The sequence below is a fragment of the Pocillopora damicornis genome, chromosome 6 (assembly GCF_964200805.1).
Source record: "Pocillopora damicornis chromosome 6, jaPocDami1.2, whole genome shotgun sequence".
Classification (NCBI taxonomy): Eukaryota; Metazoa; Cnidaria; class Anthozoa; order Scleractinia; family Pocilloporidae; genus Pocillopora; species Pocillopora damicornis.
Window position 1 is genome coordinate 10,848,133 of NC_142675.1, and position 19,368 is coordinate 10,867,500.

At 37.9% G+C, this 19,368-nt stretch overlaps 2 protein-coding genes across 4 annotated transcripts in view; both read left to right on the forward strand.

Moving 5' to 3' along the window:
• LOC149043906 (ephrin type-B receptor 1-like) overlaps positions 1–19,368 on the forward strand; it is a 101,905-nt gene that overhangs the window by 35,507 nt on the left and 47,030 nt on the right. The gene's annotated exons all lie outside the window — the stretch shown is intronic.
• LOC149043910 (proto-oncogene tyrosine-protein kinase receptor Ret-like) lies at positions 1,917–8,578 on the forward strand. Its single transcript, XM_089209179.1, has 10 exons — positions 1,917–1,949; positions 4,536–4,830; positions 5,805–5,915; positions 6,014–6,204; positions 6,352–6,474; positions 6,598–6,668; positions 6,964–7,004; positions 7,301–7,397; positions 7,708–7,807; positions 8,379–8,578. Exons 2-10 carry the CDS (start codon positions 4,548–4,550, stop codon positions 8,442–8,444), a joined length of 1,083 nt encoding a protein of 360 aa, XP_089065305.1. The 5' UTR covers positions 1,917–1,949; positions 4,536–4,547; the 3' UTR covers positions 8,445–8,578.

Here is a 19,368-nt window from a genome sequence, read left to right on the forward strand (position 1 = left end):
TGCACTTTTCAGTGCTACTATTACATATTTTTTTGCTACCGCAAGCAAATGTCGCGAGAACGATTGGCCTCCTTACCGATGTGGTTAGCATTTGTTTCTGCCTGACCTTTACATCAAATTTGCCAAGTAATAAATGGTAGTTGCTCATATTTCCGTGAAATAAAAAAACTTGTATTATAATAGTAAAAAACTTGCTAAGAAAGTAAAACAATTGAAATCAGGACCCATCGTACATTACATTATATTTAATTCTCACAAACCATGCGGCCCTGATATAATAGAGAAATGAATGAGAAAAAAACTTCTACGTACACGTATGTACTGTATACAGACTGCTTGAATCATGGAATTGCAACCTCGACAAGTAAATAAAAAAAGCTTTTATTGGCTGTGGTGCAGTGTATACATAAGAACTTTCATATGTTTTGCCGGCTTGTAATTCTCATTGTTTCTGAAACTTCATAAAGAGTAAGTAAGGGAAGGGTACTGGTGGAATGCCTGTAATTTAGCTCTCATACTTAGTTGGACTTCTTCCTGTGGGTATCAAACTCACATTTTATTAGGCTTTTGAGTAATTTGAATAAAAAAAGTTGTACGCGTAGAAAAAGGCATCATGACTAAAATGGTTAAGCGGAGGATCTCAAACATATAGTTTTTGGAGGCATATATTGATATGTTGTTCTTCTCATGTTTTCCAGGTGCCAAATGGATTATTGTTTGTGCGGTGGTTGGATCAATTTCCACACTGGCTGTTGCTGCCGGAATATTTGTCTTTTTCGTATGGAAGTCAAGAAGGCGTAATAGCAAGAACTCAAATGGTAAGAGTAGTATTTAAAATGCCTAGTTTGGCCCACAACAGGAATCACGTAGTATCAAGCAACCAAGAAAGTTTGTGTTTATTATAGCTTCATTTAAAAACAAGGCAATTTTGAAGATTTCGAAACAGCTCTAACAAATCCCTTTTTTCAAAAGGAAAAAAAGTTGTTGTCGTCCAATTTAGCAGTAAAAGACGTAACGAAATTATTAGATCGATTACAAACTTATTAACTTAAAATGAATCCTTCGTAAGTCTCAAAGCCTCAGCGTGTTTAGGTAAGGCTAGGTGAATACAGCAAATCTCCTTTATTATCTCTTGCATTTATAAAATACACACACTTCAAAAAATTTACGACCGTGATTTTATGCTCTCATTCGACCGGGTTCTATCATTTTGTAAGTTTATTTATTGCCCAGGATTTGTTGATTGCTTTCTACTTAAATTATCCGTGTATAAAATGAAATAAATGTCAGAAGACATCATTCTGCATTGCATTTGAGTTAATTTTAGCTTTCTCATTATATTCTTGTGGAGCTGGTTTTTCTTTCTTATCTTCTCAGTATACTTTTTTTTCATGTTTTTCATATTTTGTTCTTTCTCGTCGTCTTGGAAACAGCAAAAAGAGAAAGGTGAGATTTTAATAACGATTAAGTATCGTCTAATCTCATGTCTTGCTTTTGTTATTAGTTGCAAACTGTATACTACTGTGAATTTGTGTTATTTTCAAGAATGGATTATGATAGTTACGCTCAGAGCAAGGGCCTCATCTATAGTCAATTTCCTAGAGCATCCTTAACGTGATGACTTTTGGACTACTCACGAGACCTTTTGAGTGTGGGCTATCCAGGTATAATGATCTTATCTTAGAGCTAGTCCACTTAATGAAGCCACAGATGCCTAGCTCTTAATGTTTATGAAACCTTTTTATGTGTCAATACAGAAGCGCAAAATGTGACATGCCGTCACTAATCGTTTCATGACTAATACTCATGGAGTACCCAGAGGTGTGCTTTCTCAGTTGAAAAAATCTTCAAAGTGTTTCATCCGATTGAATTCAGATTCGAGAGAAAATATGACATTTTTTTTTACTTTTAGAACAAACAGAGATACAACTGAAGAAATCGGACTTGATGTAAGTCGCTTAAAGATTTGAACTCTTAACCTTATTAGGGTACGATGCAGTACATCATTGTTTTTTTCCAAGAGGGCACGGTAACGAAACCTTCAATTTGATTGGTTCGTAGCGCAGTAAGGGCACAGTAACGCATTCGTTGGTCGTGGAGTACATTCCTGGCCTCGTTGCAAATTTTTTCACAAATATATGTTGTTTTACCGGCTAGGCAGCATTTTCAAGTACAGACTTTGGTCGAGATCTCAAGCCGTGCATTGATTAATAATTATTTGCTCCCTCTTTCTCAAATCAATTTGGTTGCCTGGATTGCTGTTATAAAGTTTGCACAGAGTCTTTTAAATTACCGTTATTATTACGTAAATAGAAATGTTTCGGCGAAGCCTTAACCTTTAATTTGTTTTCTCTACTTTCTACTCGCTGAGAAATTGTTGAATTTATGGAGGATCTTGCCTTAAGTACAAGCTCCCATAAGTTTAAGAGAAAAAAAGGGCTATTTATAGCCTGCATTGTAACTCGCCATAAGAAACGTATGGCGAAAGGTTGTTTTGATGTCCAAAAAAGCAATTTTTTGTGAGAGATTATAGCTTTTTCGCCGCAGTTTTATTATACATGGATAAAGATATGTTGATACGTGGTAAGTGTAAGTTTTTGCTGGAATTACCATGAAATATTTTTAAAAAATACCGAAAAACTCCTCTCCTTGCGTAAGGTCTATTGTGAAATCGTCATCGCATAATGGTCTCGAAATATTACAAAATTAGCCAGGAATCGTCAGGAAATAACTCATTTCAGTCTTTTCAGTTGTATTTATATATGTACAGCCTGTTTTCATGTTTGTTAACATATTTAAATTAACAAATTGCGACGTTTGAAAATATATCTCCCTTAAGGAGAGAAGTCGTTGTCCAAAAGATGGAGTTATTTTTTTACGGAGCTGTTGTTCTCTGAAAGGATGAAATAAGCGATGAAAAACATAAGGAAATCCCTCGTTCAAGTTAAAGTTTGTTTGAGAAAAATCCAAAAGTCTTTGAGCTGCAACTTTCCTTCTGGAACTCCTTGAAGGATCTTGTCAGGAAAAGCAAGATCATGGAAACTCCGGCAGAAACTGTGGACATATCATCTGTTGTGCATCGCTCCTTAATGGACCAATTTGTATCACTCTTTGTCACAGAAGAAAGGGTTCAGATTTGAGCCGATTGTCAACGCTGATTCGTTCGCATTCATCACAACAAAGAAGCAGTGTAGGTGATTCATCCCTTTATGATGATACTACAATGATATTTAATGCTCAAGCACGCCATTTCAATCTCCTGCTGCCTCAAGGTAGCTCTTCTAACGCTCTTTTGTATTACCAAGCCACGAAAAACGTTAGAAGAAGACTTAACACACGTACAAAAAACTAGAACGGCTCAGTTGAGTTATTCCTTGGCGATTTATAGTTATGTTTTCAAAATTTCGAGACCATTACGAGATGTCAAATTCACAATAAACCTTGCGCATGGAGACAAGTTAATCGGAAGACTTTACGACATACTACATGGTTTCTCAAACAAAAACTTATGCCCCCCCCCCCCCTTGAATCAGTATTACCCAAATCCATTTCTGATAAAAGAGCGGCGAAAAAGCGAAAATCTCTCGCTAAAATCGTTCTTTTGGACGTCGGAACAACCGTGGCGATCCCAGAAATCTGTGTGTAAACACAAAGATCCGATTACTGACAACTCATTCAATACGCCTGCTCTGCCACCCCCACCCCTCTCCTTATTTTTGAACGTCGACCGCCCCCTTGGTACAAATTTATTTCTCTCCTCAGCCTTCCGCTGCCATTAAAATCAAAGAAGGCAGCTACGATATTCGTTGTGAAATTATTGAGCACTCGCCCGCCAAAATTACGCCTGCTTTGCAGCCTATGCCTTGCTCGGTCCGTAATTAGAAAACCTGTGCTCCTGTCTTTTTTTCCCAAAATAGACCGACTAAGGCTAGTGAATAACATGTATATACATTGAAAGATATTTTTGATCTAAGTTTATGTCATTCTCTATCGCAATTGCGCAATTACTACGTAAAAGCACTTTTAATAACATCACCAGAGCTCCAATCTCTTTTGTTAAATGCGATACGTTTTGTGTCTTTGATAAAAATGTAAAGTGTTCACAATGTCGTTTGCATTTGATTATTTATTAACAGCGACGGTTTATCTTTTAGTCTTCAGTTATTCCTTTTTCACATCTGTTCCACCCCTGCTCTGCAAAGCCATAATGGGGTTAATATTCTTTTAAGATGCTTCTCAGGTACATTGCCAAACCGATGGCAGAGACGAAGCTCAAAACCACCACAAATCAGAACGATCATCAGTGTAATCTGTAGGAAACAGCTGAAAAAAATTGAAAATTGATCGTGTCTTAAGTGGTTACAAATTTCCGGATCATGTACTAAAAGAAAGTAGAATTATAATGACAATGTTATGCAACACATCCGTATGAATACTGTATACATGAACAGCAGAATGAAAAAAAATTAAAGATTTGAAAGACTTTCCGCTGTAGCTCTTGTTAATGATTGCGTTTATTATTTACACCTCAAAAGAATGGACTTGAAATGGCGGAAACTTCTCAAAGCCAGATGTGCATAGTCTTGGATGAGCGGAATCGGTCACTTTCCATGACAGATTCAGGGCGGGCGAACTGTCAACAACCAGGCCAGTCTGTCACTAAATACGCCTCCCTATATTCATCACCACGCTGTTGGGAGATTCCCGCAGAACTTGTGACTATAGAAAAGGTCGTTGGTAAAGGGGCTTTTGGTCAGGTTGCCAAGGGAACAGTCATAGGCTTCCAGGAAAGACCAAAGAAGACGCTTGTGGCTGTTAAGATGTTGAAAGGTACGAAATACTTCGAATAATTCTATGTGCTTCAGTGAAATTCCGAAGTTAACACTCCCATGGAAAGGCGTAAGGTCCAGCAGGTAGCATAAAAAAATCTACCTTTTACTTAATCCTGAAAGTATCAAAGCAAGCCCTTGCCCCCCTCCCTCATCCCTTTTAAGTGGGTAGAGTAAGGTTCATTTTAGTAGTATATCTATTCTTCAATCAGCAGTCAACTAAACGTGACCTCACTAAGTTGATAAAGATCGTGAGACAATTTGAAACTAGGCATCAAACAGACCATGGATGGTTTGACCAGACCTGGGTAATCAAGATATGACAAGTATCTCGCGCGGCCTTAGTATGAAACTTACTAATGCAGTGTCCTCTAATATCAGAAGTTGTAAAATTTTCTTATCAATTAATCAGAAGAACTACCTTTATTCTGCAAGAACTTGCCGACACAAACGTTTCTAAGTAAAAATCTAAATTCTTGTCAACGGTAGCAAACCTCAAAGACTACCTTTTCCGAATTCAAATTGACATAAGGGTGGTCCCTTTCAACATTAAACCTCAGTGGGAGAGAAAAAAAATGTCTCTGTTAAACGTACACTGCTCAGCAATTGTTTTGCAGAAGTCTTATGCTAATTAATTTAGTATCGTTAAAGCATGGTCGCACTGGTATAGCAGTGGGATGAAGGGTTTTTGTTATTGTATTTGTCGACTGAGAAGAGCGTTGAAAATTATATTTACTTATGGAGTGTAAACGAAGTATTACAGGCCCGATTCAGTCGGTCTTATTGAGCATTACACACGAGCTCCAAAGGTAAAGTTGTATAAGATATTTAATGACTACGACTATTTCATAACCTCATGATGTTATGAGCCACTTACTTTTGTTCAGAAAGAGAATATCAACTGACATTCCCCAGGGTTCAGTTATTGCTATTACTTGCATACGTAACAACTGATGATGGGTGATTATCTTGCAGATCACGCTTCCGAGTCGGATAGGAAGGACTTGTTGTCCGAACTTCAATTGATGAAGGAACTCGATACTCATCCTCATATCATTAAACTTCTGGGATGTGTCACGAAATCTGGTAAATATGAATAAGTATACTTTAATACCCAAAAAATTCTTTCGAATAGATCTCGTGCTTACTATAAGCGTATTTTTCATGTTCACCATGCTTTACAGCGCCATTGATGGTGTTGATTGAATACGTTCCCTATGGAGATCTATTGGGATACCTCAGAAAGAGCCGTGGATTAAATGATACTTACTTTAAAGACCCGGATATCAAACCACAAACAAATCTGACATCAGAGAAGCTGATGAAGTTTGCTTGGCAAGTTGCCGATGGAATGTCGTATTTGTCATCAATACCAGTAAGTAGGAACGGAATTTTTAGTTAGTGAACTGTTTGGCATGTGTTGCTGAAATCGGACATAAGTCATAACTTTTCATTCTTTTCGTTCAATTCTTCTGAACCCCTCAATTCATTAACATTAATGATTTGATTTGTTTTGTCGTAGATTATCCATCGAGACCTTGCAGCTCGTAATGTGTTGGTGGGAGAAGAAGAAAAGTGCAAAGTAACAGACTTTGGTATGGCCAGGGATGTGCAAGAGGACAACATTTATCAACGAAAGTCTAAGGTATCAAATTAGTTCACTTAGATAGAGATCTGTTTACAGTCTTATATCGGTAAAGTCCGGTTTATCCTTGATCACGATCTTTTCTTCAGTTTCGCCGACCAGTTCTATGTGTTTCTAATTTAGGAACGTCTCCCTGTTAAATGGACTGCCATTGAGGCATTGCTGTACGGAAAATATTCTACAAAGAGTGATGTGTGAGTACAAGGGCATTATGAGGTCCATAAGCAAATTGGGAAAAGTGATTGGATGTCTTCTGTACGTTAGTCATTGTATTTTTCTTCATTGATGTGGAGATGTGGAGGCATCCTATTAAGAAGGGGTGGTAATACCCTTTCTGGCTTCGAGTTGTAAGTAACGGTCCAGGTCCCGCTCCTATAACGAGTCTAGTGTGCTTCCCACGAAGTTTTGCCGAAGATGTTTGATTTACTTTTTTTTAACGGTACGGACAAGAACGTTTATTTGCTTTTATGCATCTCGTTTGTTTTACAGGTGGAGCTACGGAGTTCTCCTCTATGAGACCTTCACGATTGGTAAGTTGCGAGATTAATAACCAGACCATTAATTTTAGCGTCAACGTGTCAACAAAACTAGCACTTGTGTTGACACGTGATCATGAAGTAAGCAGGGTGTACCATTCTCTGAGGAATTCAGTTTTGCCTTTGTGTTTTGTAACTGTCAGGCCACCTTAGATTGCCTCAGTCGCTGAACTTATTGGAAAAAGAAACAAAACGAGGAACAATGGTGCAGGAATTATATTGTAAAAATGTATTTACAAGTGTTAGGCCCTTCGTAGAGGAGTGTATTCAGAGTACCTGCCTTATTTCAGGTGGTTCGCCGTATCCAAGGATGGATGGAAAAAAAATGGCAAACTTGCTAGAAGAGGGCTACAGAATGCCTAAACCACAACATGTGGATGAGAAGTTGTATGAAAAGATTGTGCTGTTGTTGGTGTTGTTTTTATTTTTAAGTTCTTATAGCAGTAACATTTATTTTCAAAGTTCTTCTTATGAAAGTTGCATGCGAAGCTCAAAATTAAACCAGTTTTTCTTTCTGGATGAGCCTACTTAGGGGAAATATTGGAATGAGTCAGTGATCACGAGTTTGTTTCTTGTGGTCATTACAGAAAGGAACAAGCTTTCCTACCGTATATTGCAACATTTTGTGCCTAACAGCATCCTAACTGAGGGCAGTAAGAACGTATAATGATATATCCTTGACTTCTTTGTGTTTCAGGTATGACTTAATGATAAACTGTTGGAATAACGACCCTAACTTGAGACCATCTTTTGAAAATCTGAGGAACGAACTCAAACAAGTGGAAAATCAGCGCAAGGTAGATTCGTGGAGCTATCTTTGATTTTTTCAAGTTTCATCTGGCTTACGCAGACCTACAAACGCAATTTACCGTCAGCTTTAAGTCGGCAGATTTTGTGTATCGTAATATTTTATGAAAACCACGGAAGTTTCGATGCTACTTTGCCTAAATTATGAGGTAACAATGATATACCAGGATTCCACCCAGTGTCCTTGCACAAGTTCCAAAGCTCGTTCTCATTTCATGCTATTCTCTGAATCTATCAGTGAAAACCCAAAATAGATGTGAAGTAAGGTTAGCACCAGTGCACTTCTTTAAACGTTTAGTTTGGTCTGTAAAATAATCACACCGTAATACTCCTTACCTTTTTCTATATTTTTTTCTGATGTTGAATTTTAGAATCATCTCTGTTAAATGCATGTGATAATGGCGTCACTATGAAGTCATGTTGCATGTCTATTTCATTTCGCTTATTTCCAATTATAATGCCATCAGCAAAATGCCCTTTACGAACGATAAAAATTCATTTAAAAAAAAGGCTGTATCGCGAGCGATTAAGATTGTCTGATTTTCACCTCATTTTTTGCAGAAGCTGATAAACTTAAAGAATTACGACGATCGACTCTATGTTAATGTTGACGATCTTGCTGTGTAAGCGATTGCATTCTTATGGAGCAAAGGATGGAGTGATAAGTCTTGCAGCCCTATGAGATCGTATGCTATTTTCTCTGTGTATTTAAAGTTAAACCTTTATTCGATGTTGATACAAAACAGGCCGTTTAACAGCGAAGCAAGGAACAGTATAGCTTTCATGTAATTTTAAGTGTATCTTTTTTGATGTTTGTCTTGAAAAGACGAACGATGTAACTTTTTGTCATTGATATTAATTAAAATTAATTTTGAGAGTGAATATCTATTTTCGTGTAAAATGTTAAAAAAAAAACAGAAATTGCTTGAATTGCCTTTTCCTTTTCGGAACCTAATCCAAATGACAAAGTATGAAAAGATACTTAGCACAGTGAACGCTGAAGATTAACTGTTGAGGAACCTGTTCTTTAGATCAGAAAGTTGTGTCACTAAGGTAATTTAGAACGAAGTCCAGAATAAGCCCCAGGGAAACGGTAATTCCTTTTGAAAATCAGTCGTTGGGGAATTTATAAGAATAATAGTGCTGTTATGACAAATTTATTTGACGCATGTTTTTTGCATTGCATTCTCAAAGGAGTTGTTAATTAAGCTAATGACTGAACAAAGACATTTTTCTATAGTTATTTAGACAGTTGTTTCTCGCTCAAATATTCATATTAGTTTGATATATTTTTCTGTGTGGAACCGTCAGAAAGCGCGGAATAAAGTTTCTGAGTTGTACAACCTTGTAAAATTCAATAAATAGTCTCCATTTTTGACCATGGCGTTGAAGTCTTAAGCGGCATCCCCTGTTAGGGAATCCCATTTCCACATTGACCAAGTCAAGGATGAATAGGTATTCTGGTTCGTGGCGAGAAGAACTGGCCAAGATAACACTGATCGTCACCGTCCACTTATGATTGCGTATAGAAGAAGCAGCTGCATGGCGCCAGTAGTCAGTGCCAAGTGTATTGCGATGTTCTGCCATACATTTTGAGAGGGATTTGTGGGTAATGAGCTATTCTGCCGTCGATGTGAAACTTTAAAGAGACCCGAACAGAAAAATGTGTTGCACTGTTCGTCAGATGAGAGATCTGCTATTGAACATTCCTTTGAAAGAGGATTTCGTTATAAAATTGTTGTTCAGTTTTTAGGAAAAGAAGTGATGAAGGTTCGATTCGATTCCACGTTAAATAATCTCCCGAACTTCGTGCTCTGAATGAACTTCATTTCTCTTTCTCGACCCGTGCTCTCGTAACCTTCTCTTTAGAGTCCTCAAGTTCACAGAAATACCATGGTATTTTCCTAAAAACTGAACAATTCATCGACGGCAGAACATCGTCAGCCGTACCGGTAAATCTCATGCGGGAAAACTTTCGGATAATTTATTCAAGTTTCCTTTCACAGCTCGCGTTCTGAAGGGGGATGTGTTCGTAAATACTCTGGGAAGCCACCTAGGAAGTCAAAACGTGTAATTCTTCCTTGCCTGTGTTTATAGAATGACGCATGCACATATTGGCCTTTTGTTTTTTATACTGTGCAAGTTATTGAGTGTTGCTCAAAATAGGAAGAAGTCATGGTGAAAATGTTTCTGCCTGTGCTGAACGATGGTTAAATGTACATGTATTGGCCTCTTTGTTCGTTTGCTAGGCGAGCATCATGTGTTGTTCGAAATTCATGAAGAAGAAAGGACGTGTAATTCTTCGATACCTGTATAAAAGACACATGCACATAATAGCTTGAAGTTTGCTATAGTGCGCGAGTTAATGAGTGCTGCTCAAAATATGGAGAAGTCAGAACGTGTAATTCTTTATTGCCTGTGCTTATACATCATGTAGAACGATGCATGAATATGTTTGCCTCTTTTTTTTGTTTTGCTGCGCGAGTTATCGAGTGTAGTTCAAGATATGAAGAAGAAAGGACGCCTAACTCTTTGCTGCCTGTTTTTATAAACCGACACAAGCAAATATTAGCCCCCTTGTGTTGCTACGCAAGTTATCGTGTGTTGTTCAAAATATAAAGAAAAGACGTGTGATTCTTTGCTGTTTGTGCTCATGGAACGACCCAATTCACATATTAGCCTCATTTTTTGTTTTGCCACGCGAGTTATGGGGTGTTGTTTAAAATAACCAAACAACTCGACTTATTGTTCAAGGTACCTTTCTCGTACAAATCTCATCAAAATTTTATTTTATCATGGTCCTAAGTCCCACTGATAAGATGCAATCAACGACTGGACTACGAATTGTAACTCCCAGTCGGGTGAATCGAAAGATTCGAAAAAACGTACAGGGGTACCCTTCTCCTACCCCTCTCGCAATACATTTTAAGGATAATGATCAAATTTTCAAATCGTCAACCCATCTTCACGATTTGTTTATTCGAGCGGATCGACAAACTATAGATTACCAAAATAGGTAAGAACTATAGGCAGGGTAAAACAGTCAGATCTGTGGAAACTTATGAGCGAAGAATCTGGAGCTGACTACTCTTCATACACATTGTAACTTAAAAATATAAATATTAGCGATATTAGTTTTTCGATCGCTCAGCCTAGGGTTAGGGTTTATTACTTAGGGTTTTTTTTACTCAACTTTTATTTTATCTCTTATAGAGTAGGTATACAGTAAATAGTATTTTAGCATTCCCTATTATATTAACTTTCATGCTACAGTATCTTTGACACTTGGATAAAGGTCTCATTTTATCTTATCTTGTGGAGTCGTATCGGTAAGTGTATGTTGGATATACCTATTTTACGCAAAAAAAACGTTCCAGTAATCACAAGTGCTGTCTAAGTTTTTATTGTTTTAATTAACCTATCATTTCGCGTATTAGCTTAGTGAATAGATATCGATATCATGCGATTACAATATTTTTTTTTAGCTACGATGAAGGTTATGTACTAGAGGAAATAGAAACCGATGTTACTGAAGTCAAATGTCACTGAATAGCTTTGCATTTAATTTGGTTTATATATTTAGCATTGCATCAATTCAAGTGAGCCTAAGCAATTGGCTACGAAGTAGTTCACGAAAAAGGCTACTTGCGGCAAGTTCCCATAAGTCATTTACTTCAGACTGAATGTTAGTCTTAAAAGGTATGGGACAATCTATTTAGATCTCGATTTCCGTTACTCTGTTGCGTTTGCTTTATAGATGAAAGTGGTTTTTGCTAGTAAACCTCACGGTTGGTTTAAAAGTGGAGTTTAAAAATGACATCAGGTTTGTGAACCGCTTCGATCGATTTTTAAATCAGTATAATTTCTCGTTCTATTTTGCACATATTATATTCTGATCCTCGTCTTGTGTCTTTTTCGAGGTGCAGAGGTTTAGCTGTTGACCTAAGGCTCATATTCAATTCTGAAACAAGAGAGCAAGATGTTATCACAGTGCTATGTAATGCTACGAAAGGTGGAAAGCTCGGAAACTTCAGTGTGAGTGCTATAAAAAGGACAAGATCTCTGGTTAATTTTGAAACAAGAACCACTGCCGCATGGCCATTTCCAACGTCACCCGGCAGCCCATCTGACAGTAAGTTGTCTGAATTTGTTATCGCCTCTTAATGTTAACCCTTTTCACAAAGTTTTAAGCCTATTGACTCGTAGTTGATGATTGGCAAGATTTCACAGAAATGTCAATGCATGGTATGTTCTAAAATAGCAAGTCAATTGGAATGAGATTCATGAAAACTCATAGGAGACACAAACATAGTGAATACATTCAGTATGTGTCATATTTGTGTTGTGTATTGTTCCCAGTTTCAAAATCATATACAAATACATTCATTCTATAACACCACCAAAGCTAAAAGCGACGGACTGGAAAGGGGTTTGCCTTGGAACTTTCGGTTAACATTCGAGCAGGTCGTCATTTTTATCGCTTAGTATGAGCATTTCTTTGCTCGCTGGTAAGTTTCTAGCCAGCGACAGGTCTGACAATAATAACAGTATTACTAGACCTCCAACAAATCTCTCCCCAATCAATTGGTCAAATCTCCCCGCGGGCAGATAATCGTGCATCCCTTACCGCGAATAATGAGGGTCAGGTGAGTGAGCCGTGCGTCCTCAACTCTTAGACCTTCACATGAACCCAGTGAAATTACTGATCAAGAGTTTCTGTTATCTCGGCAGAATTTAAAAATGGAAAAATACCCAATACATGTTGACTCAAAATCTATTGTAGATTACACTACTTCTAATTCTCACAGGGCGAAATGAATAACACATAAAGCGCTGATATCAAAGAATGATTTCAATTCTGCTAGAAGCAAGCTTATTTTAAGCAGTTAACGCCAGCAGTACAGTATAGATCTATTAGGTAGCTTCATGCGTTCTTGCTGGCTCATGATTCTGACATTTCTTAAAACACCTTAAAGAGTAAGTAAGTGTATGTCCCTTCGGACATACACTGTTTCTCCTAATTAGCATTGGTGTTTGAAAAAAAAGTTTTATTTATTTTTTCAGAAGTAGTTAAACGAAGGATAGCCTATATTTAGTTAACGGAGACATATATTTCATATGTCCTGCTATTAGGTGCCTTATGGTATATTATAGCTGCAGTGCTAGGTTCAGTTGCCGCACTGGCTCTTCTTGTTGGAATATTAGTTTTGTTCAAATTGAAGTATAATTGGTGTTGCAAGAAATCCAATGGTAAGAGTTGTATTAATGCAATATTTGGGTCTCAAGAAACGGAACCTCCAAGCCTCCCTGTGTTTAGATGAGGCTGGGTAAACAAGTCTTTTATTCGTATTTGAAATGGGGCGAATATAAAGCGTGGTAATTGTGATTACATCTTCGTGTTTCTCTGTTATTTTGTAATTTTGACCATCGCATTAGATAATAAACAAATCGCTGTATAGATGAATGTCAGATGGTAAAATTTTGCGTTGCCTCCGAATTAATTGTTTCTTTTCTTTTGGTAGTTATTTAGTTATTCTTCTTTCGCTTTTTCTCGATTATTGTCTGTTTTGATCGTTGTAGGGGCAACAAAAAGAGAAAGGTGACGTTATTGTCCATTTTATGGTGTGTTCGCGACTTGTTTTTGTTATAAGTTGTAAACAGTACACCTCTACATTTACCTGTTTGCTTTTTGCAAACAAACCAAGCTCCTGGTATTTGTGAAACTTGGCTTTGTTTGAGCAATAAACCAGTGCAAAAGATAGCATTCAGTCACTAATCATGACATAAGTAACAGTTATGGGGTGCCCAGAGGTGTTCCAATATCCAGTATTAAGCATTTTTCCATCCGAAGAAATATTCCAGGCGTTTTATCGATTGAATTTTAATTTTGCCAAAAAAGATAACAATTTTTTTTAAAAGAAATAGTGTTCCTTTTAATTTTTTTTAGGCCAAAATGCAAAAAAACCGACGAAAAAGGGTATGATAATGTAAGTTCCTTCATGATATTGCTATTCAACAGAGAGATTATTCCATAGAAGTGCATACAAACAGTTTTTATTCGCGAGTTGCGATGTATCAAAAAGCAAACGAGTGCGCGAAGTGAGTTTTGTGATGCATCGCAACAAGTGAATACAAATCATTCAGGCACTTTCCATACTATGATGTGTTTATTTCATACATACTGATACCGACGCACTTCAAAGATTGGGAGCCATTTAAGTGCAACAGGAAATTCTGTTATTTGTGTTCTTGCTCAACTGTGAAGTCATGTATTATTCCTTCAATGGGAGCACATTTCGCTGCCCTCCACTGTAAAGAATTATCATTCGTTAATTGTGTCTTTAATTGTGTCTTTATTGTTCAAAAGATAAAATTACATATCTTATGTTATATTAAAAAGAAAAGGATGTAAATAAGCTTAGGTGTATCTAAATAAGATAAGTATATACGTGGAAACAAATACAAAAGTCTAATACAGGAAGTACACTTTTACAAAGCTACATTGTACTTAAAAACAATTCTATTAAAAAATGTATTCTTAAAACGGTTTGTGCGAATGGCGGGCATGACAGGGGATTTATTTCTCAAATTATACCTCGTGATCTTGGTCTCAGGGAAGTAGGCTCTAAGAGGATGGCTCAGGATAGTTGAAACCTTGCGACAAATTTTGTGATCTTGCGTTTTAAGTAAGTCACCTATCACTAATTTCTTAGATATGTAACTACGTTTAAAACAACGATCTAAAAACTGCTGGGCTATAGTTAGCTCTGACTCAGAGGCCCCATGCACAGATAGAGCATAAGTAATATTAGGTAGGACAATGGAATTAAATAAAACATCTACTTCTGCTTGGCTACATCCTTCTTTGCGGAGGCATCTGATAACGTATAAACATTTATTAGCTTTACCTAACTTTTCTTTTAGGTGAGTACTGAATTTGCAGTTCGGCTGAAACGTGAGACCAAGAATGGTTATTGTACTAGTCTGAGGTATGCCAAAAATACTTTTGTAGGCCTCAGCAGTGTGACCTTTTTTATACATAACAAGCTCTTTACATTTAGTAGAATTTGAATTCATTCTATTTTGGCTTGCCCACTGTAAAAACTGATTTATTAAGTCTACAGAGTGATCTTTATAATAATATACCGGAGCAATAATCGTACAGTCATCAGCGTATTTGAAACCAAGTGTCTCGTTTCCTAATTTAATTTCCAGATCGTTAAGAAATATATTGAACAAATAAGGTCCTGAAACACTACCCTGGGTAGTGCCCTTGTTAACTGTTTTCCAATTACAGACATGATTCCCGAAAATAACTCTTTGTTTTCTATCTCGCAAAAAACCTAACCACCAGTTTATGATATACGGGTTAAGTGGTAGACTCTTAAGTTTCTCAGCAAGGAGTTGATGGCTCACAGAGTCAAAGGCCTTACTGAAATCCATCGCGAACATCCGCACTGCCTTGCACTTGGGATCATCAAGAAACTTGCAGATCTTATTCTGTATAAGTAGCAAAGCATCTGTGCAGCTCCCTCCTTCTCTATACGCGAATTGACTATTCAACAGCTGTTCTTCTACCGGCCTTTGGGCGTGAATCTTATAGACTGCCTTTTCCAGGGCTCTTGCTATTACCGGGGTTACGTTGATCCCCCGGAAGTCCCCTCTTGCCACTGGAGCATCAACTTTTGGCAGTGGGTTTATACTTGCCCTTTTCCACGATCTAGGCCATTGGTGCGTAGCGAGAGACAAATTCCATAGCTTAGTAATGATTGGAGTGAAGATCTCCGCATGGTCTTTCCACACCCAATACGGAATTTGGTCAGGACCAGTTGCAGTCTTCTTTAGAGTACTCAGTGAGTTCCATACATATCGTTCACTAATTTCCGGGACTTTCACCTCAGGACCAATTTCAAGTAACGCGGGCTCAACGTAATCGCCATCCGTACATAGGTCACCGAAATACTCGTTCAAATCTTGAGCGGTCTCTCTATCCAGCGAAACGTTTGTGGACCGCCGGCGTTGAGATATCAAGTCTACGTTTTTCCACCATTCTCTGCTCCCCATTTTGCCCTCCAGAAGCATCCTTCTGTTTTCGCCAATAACCTTCAACACATTTCTATTAAGCTCTCTATGCTTATTAGTGCGTAAAACAGAGATGCGAGACTTGCTCCGTAACATGTATTTAACTAGCGGTGTCATCCAACTTGGATCACGAGACGAAAGGGAAACCGTTCGTAAAGGCATGCACCAGTTAATATTTGACAGGATCTTCAATTCTAAGATGTTCACAGCTGTTTCGATACTATCCGCCTCCAAAACATCATCCCAGCATTCTGATGCGAGGGCAAGGTAAAGAGCTTGCTTCCTATGCTCACGACAATCCCTAAATTGCACTTTCTTACGAATAGGCTTGAGTTTCTTGCCCGCTGGAACTATAAATCCAATGTGATCCGTCTTAATCAGCATCTTTATAGATAAAGCTTTTCCGAAATTCGTGTCTCTGATTGGACGAACGATGCATTTTCACTTTCTTTCGCCTCTCTGATCATTATTGGTTGGTTGGGTATTTCGAGCAAATTTTACACGGGCTTTTTTTATGTGTAAATCTCAGTGGGATAAAGAACAATACTTTTATGATACTGATGATCTATATTTAGAAATCTCTCTCTGTTTGAATTTCGCAATTACTGCGCAAAAGAATTTTCAATAACGTCATTGGCGCTTTTATTTTCTGTGCATGTACACAGTCTCACGTCTTGTTAAAAATTATGACAGTATCAACAGTAATGATACTGAACATAGTGTCACTGATGATCACGAATTTCCGACGACGTAATGCATAGTATGGTCTGAAAACTGAGAGAAAATGAAATGACAGTGATGTTACTCACTGCCTACATACTTTTTAATGGTAAGTGTAAAAATGAAACACTAAATTATTGAAATGGTAGTTCAAAGTAGGTTTAAATGCAGCAAGTGATACAGAAATTATGTCGTTGGAAAACATCTCTCATTATAGCCGTGGTTTTCTTATTTTTTTAAACCATGAGGCTGGACTTGAAATGGCATATCCTTCTCAAAGCCAGCAACACATGGCATTGGGTGAGAAGACTCTGTCAACATCCAAGACCGGAGATGCGATGCGGGCGAACTGTCCACAAACCGCCGAACCAGTCAGTGAATACACCTCTCTAGATCCATCTACACGCCATTGGGAGATTCCTGAGTAGCGTGTGTCTATAGAAAAGGTCGTTGGTAAAGGTGCTTTTGGTCAGGTTGCCAAGGCAACTATCATAGGCCCATATGGAGGACTAAAGAGAACACTTGCGGCTTTCAAGATGTTGAAAGGTATCGATTGCTTCAAATAAATACGTGCATTTCTTTAAAATTCGTAACGAAACCTCCAAAAGAAGCGTCAAAAACGTTTGTTTAGTCATTCTGAAAGTAGCAAGGGAAACTTTATCTCCGCACCCCTCAAATAGTGGACCAAGGCTAGTTAAGTGCTGAATCTATTCTTGAATGGGTAGTAAAGAAAACGTGATCTCAGTTACTTGATCATAATAAACAGGGCAACGCTATTGAGACATGAGAAGCCCCTTCTGTGGCCTCACCATCAAGGTGGAACTTTCGTGCTCAGTTCGTATCCAACCTTGCTTAAGCAAATCAGTAAAAGTGTCTTTTAAAATAATTAGAAAACTATTGTCTTTCATCAAACCTCTTACCTCCCACACGCTCCAAAGTAGAAAACCACAAAGATTAGCAATTCCGAATTCAAAGTAACAAGGGCCACTTTTTCCAAAATGTGACCTCAGTGGAAGTGAAAAGTAATAGCCCCGGCTAATTGTATTCCGCTCAGTATTTTACTTGCTGAATGCCTACACTTATTGATGTGAAGTTTATATGAAATAATTCATATTTGTACTGCGGTTGTAGATGAAAGTGAAATGTGATCATCGCAGTAAATTTTCCAATTTAAGCAATTGGAAAGAAGAAGCCTGAAAAAAATCAGGGCTTCAACGGGATTCGAACCCGTGACCTCCGCGATACCGGTGCGATGCTCTACCAACTGAGCTATGAAGCCACACATTGGGAGCGAGGTCAATTCATTGAGTTCATATCTTCCCGTGCAGTGAAATGATGTGAAGTTTATATGAAATAATTCATATTTGTACTGCGGTTGTAGATGAATTATTTCATATAAACTTCACATCATTTCACTGCACGGGAAGATATGAACTCAATGAATTGACCTCGCCCCCAATGTGTGGCTTCATAGCTCAGTTGGTAGAGCATCGCACCGGTATCGCGGAGGTCACGGGTTCGAATCCCGTTGAAGCCCTGATTTTTTTCAGGCTTCTTCTTTCCAATTGCTTAAATTGGAAAACTTACTGCGATGATCACATTTCACTTTCATCTACAACCGCAGTACAAATATGAATTATTTCATATAAACTTCACATCATTTCACTGCACGGGAAGATATGAACTCAATGAATTGACCTCGCTCCCAATGTGTGGCTTCATAGCTCAGTTGGTAGAGCATCGCACCGGTATCGCGGAGGTCACGGGTTCGAATCCCGTTGAAGCCCTGATTTTTTTTTCAGGCTTCTTCTTTCCAATTGCTTAAATTGGAAAATTTACTGCGATGATCACATTTCACTTTCACTTATTGATCTCTATATCAATAAATGTAGTCATGCCGGTAGATTAGTATACACACAGTTTTATCATTGTCTTTTTTTCACTAACTACAATGTTTTAAATGTAATTGTACGTGTACGGTTAAAACATAGCATTAGGGCCGCAGCAGGTTTGTCTGCCCGCTAGAGTAATTTAAAGGATTTCAAGAATTCACTTCTGACCTTATGATTTGAAATACGATGCTAAACCACTGAGCTACACACCACTCGCCGTGAGATAGGACATATACTACTAGTTTCGTCACATTTACTGTGATTGCTTTAAAAGGTAATAATTCTTGGGTGGTCATCTTGCAGTTGACGCTTCTGAATCAGAGAGGAAGGACTTGTTGTCCGAACTTGGTATGATGAAGCACCTCGAGCCGCATCTTCATGTCATCAAACTTTTGGGATGTGTCACGATATCTGGTGAATATGGAAAAGTTTACATTAATAGCCCGTTTTCGAGCAAATCTCTTGCTCACTAGAGACATATTTCCACACTTCCCATGCTTTACAGTTTAAATAGTTTTTCGGAGACTTGAAGCAAATTTGCACTTGTTCTTCAGTTATCTGTAACTTTTGCCGCTTCCACTGGACTCCCAGGTATGTTGTCTAATGTTCAATTACTGACCTCCAATTACCAGTTACATTACTTGGTTTACGTAAACTTAAAGTTTATTTCATGTCATCATAAAATGCCTCGTTTATCCTGAATGAGTTGAAGATCTATCTATCTTGCAATAGACCCACTGATGGTGTTGATTGAATATGTTCCACATGGAGATCTGCTGGGATACCTAAGAAAGAGCAGTGGATTAAATGACAATTACTTTAAAGACCCGGATATCGAACCACATACAAATCTGACG

Bases quoted from the DNA above. Each gene is read 5' to 3' on its own strand.
- LOC149043910 (XM_089209179.1), top strand. From the start codon at position 4,548: ATGGCGGAAACTTCTCAAAGCCAGATGTGCATAGTCTTGGATGAGCGG. The intron at 5,916-6,013 runs GTAAATATGAAT...CATGCTTTACAG, and splicing joins GGGATGTGTCACGAAATCTG to CGCCATTGATGGTGTTGATT. The intron at 6,669-6,963 runs GTGAGTACAAGG...TTTGTTTTACAG, and splicing joins TATTCTACAAAGAGTGATGT to GTGGAGCTACGGAGTTCTCC.